The sequence below is a fragment of the Brachyhypopomus gauderio genome, chromosome 15, assembly GCF_052324685.1.
Source record: "Brachyhypopomus gauderio isolate BG-103 chromosome 15, BGAUD_0.2, whole genome shotgun sequence".
Lineage (NCBI taxonomy): Eukaryota > Metazoa > Chordata > Actinopteri > Gymnotiformes > Hypopomidae > Brachyhypopomus > Brachyhypopomus gauderio.
Window position 1 is genome coordinate 2,255,446 of NC_135225.1, and position 8,732 is coordinate 2,264,177.

Consider the following 8,732-nt stretch of genomic DNA (forward strand, 5'->3'; position numbering starts at 1 on the left):
TGTGGGTGTACTTCCTGCAACTCAATGATGACAATGGAATTTATCATAATTAAGTCTTGAGAGCTCTGACCATGTAACTTATCTGAAAGAAATCTGTTTGAATCGTACAGAAAATGTAGTGACCAGAGTACTAACGCGAAAGTGACTTGCAACAGTCTTGTGTCATTCAGAACTAACGTTAAAATCCTATTGGTTACTTGTTTGCATGGTCGTCCTGCTCTTTACCATGTAATCAAGCATGTGCCTAATATCTCTGACTAAACACCGTGGAGCCTACCCTCTGACTAAACACCGTGGAGCCTACCCTCTGACTAAACACCGTGGAGCCTACCCTCTGACTAAACACCGTGGAGCCTACCCTCTGACTAAACACCGTGGAGCCTACCCTCTGACTAAACACTGGAGCCTACCCTCTGACTAAACACCGTGGAGCCTACCCTCTGACTAAACACCGTGGAGCCTACCCTCTGACTAAACACCGTGGAGCCTACCCTCTGACTAAACACTGGAGCCTACCCTCTGACTAAACACCGTGGAGCCTACCCTCTGACTAAACACCGTGGAGCCTACCCTCTGACTAAACACTGGAGCCTACCCTCTGACTAAACACTGAAGCCTACCCTCTGACTAAACACCGTGGAGCCTACCCTCTGACTAAACACCGTGGAGCCTACCCTCTGACTAAACAGGAGCCTACCCTCAGACTAAACACTGTGGAGCCTACCCTCTAACTAAACAGGAGCCTACCCTCAGACTAAACACCGTGGAGCCTACCCTCAGACTAAACACCGTGGAGCTTATCCTCTGACTAAACACCGTGGAGCCTACCCTCTGACTAAACACCGTGGAGCCTACCCTCTGACTAAACAGGAGCCTACCCTCAGACTAAACACTGTGGAGCCTACCCTCTAACTAAACAGGAGCCTACCCTCAGACTAAACACCGTGGAGCCTACCCTCAGACTAAACACCGTGGAGCTTATCCTCTGACTAAACACCGTGGAGCCTACCCTCTGACTAAACACCGTGGAGCCTACCCTCAGACTAAACACCGTGGAGCCTACCCTCTGACTAAACAGGAGCCTACCCTCTGACTAAACACTGTGGAGCCTACCCTCTGACTAAACACCGTGGAGCCTACCCTCTGACTAAACACCACAGAGGCTGCTTTTTTCTACCATGGCCCCAAACTCTGGAATTTACTTCCAAATGACCTCAGGACTCAATGATTTAAAAACTTTCAAGGAGAAAGTTCCGAACTTTTTATTGCATAAGGCATTTAATTAAACTGCTCTGCATTGACTGTATCCTCACTTTGCTCAGTTTTTTTATTCTGGTTTTTTTTTTACTTGTAACACTTTCCTTCTCATTTTGCACTTCTCCTTGAAGTAATGTGCTTTTAAAAAATCTTGTTTTTTTTTTTTTTTACATGCTGTATTTTTATATAATGTGCAATATCTGTTCTTTCAACTTGTACTTTTAATGTATCCATTATTAATCTTTTATTTTCTGTAAAGCACTTTGTAAACTGTGTTTTAAGCAGTGCAATACAAATAACATTTTTTTAATTATCACATTGACATCGTCCATGGTGCTGTTCTATTTCAGACTGTGCTGTATGGTCCAGGAGAGTCTGTGTCTTCAAAAAGGTCCACTGACATCTGGATCTGGCAGCTGGTATGTTTCTCACGTCTTCTGTATCCTTACAGGACACCCCACTGATCTTGGTTAGCTTGTCCTTTTCAATTGTATGTTTTGACTAACATGATTGGTTTCACATTTTGTTGCCTTCCATCCACTACTGTTCACTGTAGGAGGGATGTTCTATTGTCACTATGAATGGTAGGAAGTACAGTCTTTCCACTGGAGACAGTTTGCTGATACTTGGACAGACAGAGTAAGTTGGTTTTGGTTGGTTTTGAAATCAAGCACTAAACACAATAATGGATGTTTGTGCAACTCAAATCTGTGTGTGTGTGTCTCTGTGTGTGTGTGTGTGTGTGTGTGTGTGTGTGTGTGTGTGTGTGTGTGTGTGTGTGTGCGTGTTTTTTATGTGTGTTTTTTAAGGTATTACTGGCAAAGGTCTGAGGACTGTGTTGCTTTGTACATTACACAAGACCCAGAGAGGAAGAGGCCTCTCTAAGGAATTGCAACAGTATTTTTGACTCATCAAGTATCAAGTCTTAGTTCCCTCTGCATCTGATAAACAGCATGGACTATAATCCTGATATAATTACATTTGAAATAAAATATTAACTTTTTTGTTTGCTTTAAGGTGAGTGTGGGATCTTGTTTAAGCTAGCAGTTTTTGTCCTTGAAAAGTGTATCCATATTACTCGATAAATTTACATAACAGCCATTTTGCTAATTTGCGTGTGCATATATAGCCCGCGAGGGTGTTTTAAAATGAGCCTTTTTGGAGGTAATTACAGAGTCCAACATTTTAACTTAATGACGTTGCTGTTGATATTCAGACATAGAATGTAAAACAGGTTTTCTGTAAAACTGGATCAACAGTTTGTAGAATCTGTAAAGCTAAATAAAACTTCCCTTTCACAGTAATTAAAGAGAACACTTTTTCCTTTGTTATTCTCATTTCAAACTACATACCGTGCCTAAAGTTGCATACAGTACTGTGTAGTACCACTGAAAATCATATCTTAAATTGCACTTTTATATTATTGGTCAGTCATTCCTGATCCATATTTACATTTTTTTTATTACGTGAAACCTGTCAGCACTGTGCCTGGCTTGTCAGGAACATTTCAAAGTTTACATGTACTTCAATGTCTTTGATAAAAGGTGTTTGTTTGGTACAAGCTTTATTAAATGTTACCTTTTTTATGACACTTTTTCTAACATTCTTTTATTTTGTTCTAATACTACCACTGATGGCAGTGAAGTATTACCACATGTAGTAATGTTACTGGGATGCAGTAGTATGAGCTGAAACTGCCTTTTGACCATGTTGTTGACAAACGCGTACTGGCACCCTCCACTATGTAAACAGAACGGGCAGAGGTGTTTCTCAAGTGCATCTGTGCACCGCATCTATGATGGAAGCATATGAGGACTTGACCACAGGCATCAGCAATCGAGTCGTAGTTTCAGTGTGTTCCTGATCACGTGTTTCTCTGCGAGAAGAGCAGCCAGGGCCCATGGCACAGCGTACTCCAGCGTCACCAGCCCTTTGAGATTATACCTGAAATCTGAGTAGTCCCATGGACACGCTTCCAACAGCCTCAGCAGAAACCCACAGCAAAACTCCCAAAGGTATATGAACGAAGTGTAAACAGTCAACCGGATCACCAGGGGGCAGCATCTCCGCTGTAGCCTTGTGCTCATGCGCTCCAAGAAGAAGATAGCGGAGCTATAAATACAGAGAGCCCACAGACTTGTGTATCCAGGTAGCCTCTGGTCTTGAGTGTAGTACCAGCTCCAGGCTGCTGTGAACACCACCTCACACAGACACCCATGCAGGGCGTAGATGTAGAGACGACCAAGGGGAGAGAGGGGTGGGCAAGTGGCCTGACCATAAAGATCACCAGTCACCTGTGTATCAACACCAGGATCTATTAAAAGAAGACATCAAGGCATCGTTGTTAGCACAAATTTCCTTATCCTCAGAAAAATTCTTTATTGATTACAGTTTTCCATTAACTGCTTAACAAATATGCACAGACAGGTAATGAATTATCTTCATGATAATGTGTAGTTTGCAGGATTAATAGTTATAGCTACCTGCCATTAGTTCTATGTGTCCTGAAGGGATGTCTTTAGAAATGCAATCTTTGGGGGGGGGGGGGGGGGGGGGGGGGGAGGCTTTTGAACCCAAACTATATGTTGTGTTGACTACGTGTGTAATTAAGATTAGTTCCTGGTGTCCTAATATTCCACAGAAAAGCTCAACCTATCATCCATACAATATAACCATTAGAACTCCGCCCCTCCTTTAGCTATGTCTATAAGTTTAAAGGAAATAGACACTTCCTGGGTCAGGATTGCTTCTTAGAAAACAGGCCAATCATATTTCAAGTGTCTCTATAATTCAACTACAGACCAATATTTTGGTTTTTGATGCAGTTGGCATAACTGACTTAATGAGAAAATAACTAACAATATAAGGAGATTCTGCATCTGCCAGTTTATTGATTTCATTTGATCTACATTAACAAAATTAATAAAACATTTTTCAAAGGTGAATCCTGTCAACACGTGCCACATTCAGCTAAGTCAGCAAGCACTGCTTGGGCTGTTTGTCATTTCTCTCAGGAAGAGTGGTTTCTTGAACTGCTGTCTAAGTCAGATCTCTAAGACTGCTGATGTTGCTTCTTACAAGCTGTTGATTCCACATGCACTGTGCTGTTCTTTGCAGTCTAAGGATCTGTGTGTTGCGCTATGCAGTTGACGCAAACCTGGTCGGCATAGGCAAATTATTTATCTTATCACAACCAATTAACCCCCCCCCCCCCCCCCCCCCCCAATGATGATTGTTATCTTTTTTTTTTGGTGATGTAAACTACACTGTAGAATTCCCAACATGCTGCATGCATCTCTCAAAAAAAGTGGTTTCTCAGTAATGAACACATTTTGATATGCACATTTTGTAGCATCACAAGTTCAGATGTGAAATGCTGATACTGCTAATGTGGTAACTTCAGCTTCCTCTTCGTGTTTTAATGCACAACATCACCTCACTACACATGAGAATATGAGATACTAAACATATTTCAACATTACATATCGCTTGACATTAATGAGTAACATACACTATTCACAAAAAGTTAGGGATGTTTCACTTTGGGGTGAAATTTCAGGATGAACCTATATCTCTACCCTAATTTCACGATTAACTTAATATGACCTCTAATCTTTTGAATGCACATGTATAACTGTTCAAAGTTATTTTTGCACTACTTGCTATTCTCCAACAAGGAGCTTAAGGGCAAAATTCAAACTTGGACCATTAAATGTCCAGGTTCAATTAGTGCTGGTATTTAAACAGTCCTCCTCATTGTACTGCTGTTCATATTTTAATATCATGAGACCAAAATGACACCTAACAATTGATCAACAGCATCTCGCCATTGCAAATCTTCAAACAGGATGTTCTCAGGCGGAAGAGGCCACTGAGCTGCCAGAGTCACATAGTGTCATCAGCAGGTTGCAACAGAAATAAAGAGACTGGAAGAGTCACAGAAATGCACAGAAGCGGACGTCCTTTGGCCACATGCCACGCTGATGACCACTTCATTGAATATCCTCGACAGAACAGAGCCCTGTGGCATCAGTTGTTGTGTGCCACGCGACTCCCGGCACATTTATGGGAGATGAGAGCCACACAAGTGTCAGACCTTTCAAAATCGTTTACGTCAGCGTGGTCTGATGAAGGTCAATTCACCCTGAGCAGAAATGATGGACACCAACGATGTAGGAGAGTGTTGTGCATCAGCCACTGTTGTCAGCAGACGAAACTTTGATAGTGATAGTCTTTCAGTGTGGGCAGGTGTGTCTAGTCAGAACTGCCCTAAACTTTGTGACAAGCTCAAACTACCTGAAAAACATCATTAATACAGTAATTGTGCCTCTGCATGAACAACACAGTCCTAATTTCATCTTCATGGACGACAATGCTCCAGCTAATCGAGGTCAGATCATTAAGGAACGTCTGCTGGAGACCAGGGTTCCTCAAATGGAGTGACCTGCGCTTTCTCCAGACCTGAATCTCACAGAAAACCTGCAGAATCAGCTGAATCGTCATGTAGAGGCTCATAACTCTGTAGCCCAGAACCTCAATGACCTGAGGGACCTTCTAGAAGAGTGAGATGCCATGACTCAGCAGACAATAAGTCGAAGAGCATGACATGTCGTTGTCAAGTCGCAACAGATGCTCAAGGGTACATGATAAGTTACTGAGACATTGACATTTTTTGTTGGAGTATTACCACCACTGTTGGATTTTGTTTCAATAAATTGTTTGAGATGAGAATCACCATTGCATGCTTCTACTTAAATGCCCTATTTCATGATATAATATCGCTGAATCATGGACTTTTTACATTTTCCATAAATGTCACAGCCAAAACATCCTTAACTTTGTGTAGTCATGTAGTATATATTGAGCTCTTATAGTGCCAAAACTAAAATATTTGAATGGTTTAGTCACAAATATAATGCATTGAAAAGACACACTACACTTAAATACAGGCCACAAAAGGCAATGCTATTATCCAGTGATAAATCACACATAAGGCACAAGAACAGTTTAGGTTTTAAAGAGAAGACATTGACACACACACCCTGACTCTCACGGCGGGTCACTGCTCTCCGTCTCCGCTCGGGTGCGAGCTTCATGTCTGAGTGAACGGCCCTTTCGCTGCTGTGCTCTCTGTCACACTGATTCCCCGCTGAGGAGTAAGCATTCAAATATTAGTGTGCCCATGTTAAACATTAATCCGGAGCACGTTAGTGACATCCCTGCTTTAGTAAGTGGGAAGTGTGTGTGTGTGTGTGATTTTTCTGTGTGTGTGAGAGAATGACATAGGACGGGATAACAGGAAACAATAGACACAACGAAATAAAACTGATGTTCAGATGTGATTGGATAGGCCCTATCTGTCCAATCAGAATGGAGCCTGGGGCCCAGACATTTGCACCCTGTCTGTAATGTTTTACTGATCCAATGGCATTGCCTAAAGTGGCGCATTAGAGTTCACATTCTACTGGAGTGATTTTCCTCAAGTTTGCTTCTGTTTATTTTGTTCCTCTTTAAAGTTTCACCATAGAGTTGAAGATAAAGAGTTCTGCAATGCTAGTATTGCACGCAACTGTACGGCTTTAGTCAGTACAGTCCAATGGAAAACAAACATTCTTCATAATGTATCATGCATAAAACAACAACAGCATCACGGTTGCTCTGCTAAGGGAAGTGTGTCTCGATAATAAATAAAGAATAATAATGTAATAAAGAATTTGAATAACTCAGAGGGATCAGAGTCCGGTACTCTCTCTCTCTCTCTCTCTCTCTCTCACACACACACACACACACACACACACAAAAACATTCAGTTTAATAGAATGTGTCTGTAATTGAATGGAACAACATTCATTCTAATTAATGCGTTGTTTTTTCAAGGATTGTGCTTTAAAAATATAATCTTAGACTGAGATAAAATTCTTACATGCTATATTTAGCTCAGCCGTAGGAGCCACAGACAAAGAGACACTTGTGGAGCTGTAGTGTAAGCTTATCAGAACCTGCAGTTAATGATTGTAATTCAGGGATGGGCAACTGGCGGCCCGCGGGTCGCACACGGCCCTCGTCCTCACTCAGTGCGGCCCGCAAATAGATCAGTAATAATTTAATAATTAAAAGAAAAAAAACGATAGAGCAGGACTGTTTTGTTCTTGTCACGTAGGGCTACGCCCCCTCTCCCGTGTCGGTGTTGTTCCTTGCCCGGTTATCCCGCCCTGCGTGTCTGTTGTCCTGGTTTCCCTCTGTCTGCCACGCTCGTCATTGTGTTCAGTTGTGTCTAGTTTAGTCCTGTGTACTTGTATCTCTGTGTTTCGCCCGTTGTCGGTTATTTGTGGTTTGTTCGGTTTTGTGGATTATCTCTGTCATCGCTGTTCTGGTATTTTCCGTCTCCGTTGTGTTTCTCCGTTGTGAATGGCTCTCCTGTTACGACTCCTGCCTGTCCTGTTGACCACTTGGACGGCTCTCCCGTTTTGACCCGTGCCTGTACAAACGACTTCGCCTAATTCCCCTTATTAAATCTCGCTCTTCTCACCGTTTGGGTCCGCTTCCTCGCTCCGCAGCGCGCTACGCGTTACACTTCTTTGATATGAAGGAGTTCAAATTCCCTTTTTGCACTTTTTTATTAAGCAAATGTTTTGTCTTTGTTGCTTATTAAGGACATGTTAATGCATTTATATGCAGAAAATAGATGTATGTTGGTGCAATAAACATACAGATCTGAATTCATTTAAAATGTGTTCTTATTGAGAATAATTTGTAGTGTCTTTCATATCCAATTATTTGAAGTGCGTGGTCATGTGGCCCTCCAATTATAGTGCTGAAAAAAATGTGGCCTTCTTTGTCATGGAAGTTGCCCATCCCTGATGTAATTATTAGCACTAGGCCAATGTACAGCTACTACACACCTGAGCATTTACCTGCGACAGTAGCTGCAGGAAGAGTTCACAGCACGCATTTGGGCGCCTGATAGCTGTTTGTTGTTGCCATAGCAACAACTGTTGCCCCAGCACCGTCTTGAGATCGCGGTGCGCGATTTCAAAATAAGAGCGGATAGCGCGATTGAAAAAAAAAAAAAAACACTTTTCAAAACAGCTCGCGGGCCAGAAATTGATAGCCGCTATTTGAGTATGGGGGCTCTAAAGGCTCAACAAACTAAAGACATGGCAGAGCATTTAATAAGATAAGCATTCATGCCTGAGATTTTGTGACACTGTACTTGGGCGAGCGTCTAGAACACTGGTACACCAAATTAACATACAGCCAGTGCTGTGCATAAAATACCACTGGGCTTTGGTACTGGAGGCTTGGGATTCAAGTGCTGATCAAGGTATCATGTGTGAGGGCCCTTAGGCAAGGTCCTTAACTCTGCCTGCCTACCTCACTAACCACGAGCAACGAACACAAGAGAATGTTGCCCGGGGCAGCATGGTGTGTGTCAGATGCTGGGGGAGCAGGGAAACCTGACGATAGCCTATGTG

At 42.4% G+C, this 8,732-nt stretch overlaps 1 protein-coding gene and 1 long non-coding RNA gene across 9 annotated transcripts in view; one reads left to right on the forward strand and one right to left on the reverse strand.

Annotated features, from left to right (window-relative positions):
• The window catches only part of haao (3-hydroxyanthranilate 3,4-dioxygenase), a 10,297-nt gene extending 7,531 nt beyond the window's left edge, over positions 1-2,766 (forward strand). For 6 of the 8 annotated variants that reach the window (XM_076974742.1, XM_076974741.1, XM_076974740.1 and 3 more), the window contains exons 9-11: positions 1,608-1,676; positions 1,814-1,896; positions 2,067-2,766. In XM_076974742.1, the coding sequence (XP_076830857.1) occupies positions 1,608-1,676; positions 1,814-1,896; positions 2,067-2,142 (228 nt within the window). In that variant the 3' untranslated portion in view covers positions 2,143-2,766. The remainder of the gene's footprint in view (positions 1-1,607; positions 1,677-1,813; positions 1,897-2,066) is intronic. The other 2 variants (XM_076974746.1, XM_076974747.1) reach the window with 1 other exon arrangement.
• Positions 2,767-3,443: 677 nt separating this feature from the next.
• Positions 3,444-8,196, reverse strand: LOC143476519 (uncharacterized). The gene is made up of 3 exons (XR_013121314.1): positions 8,172-8,196; positions 6,297-6,406; positions 3,444-3,571 (listed from the first exon to the last, which is right to left on the reverse strand). It is a non-coding gene; the product is annotated as an uncharacterized LOC143476519 (long non-coding RNA).
• Positions 8,197-8,732: the final 536 nt, after the last annotated feature.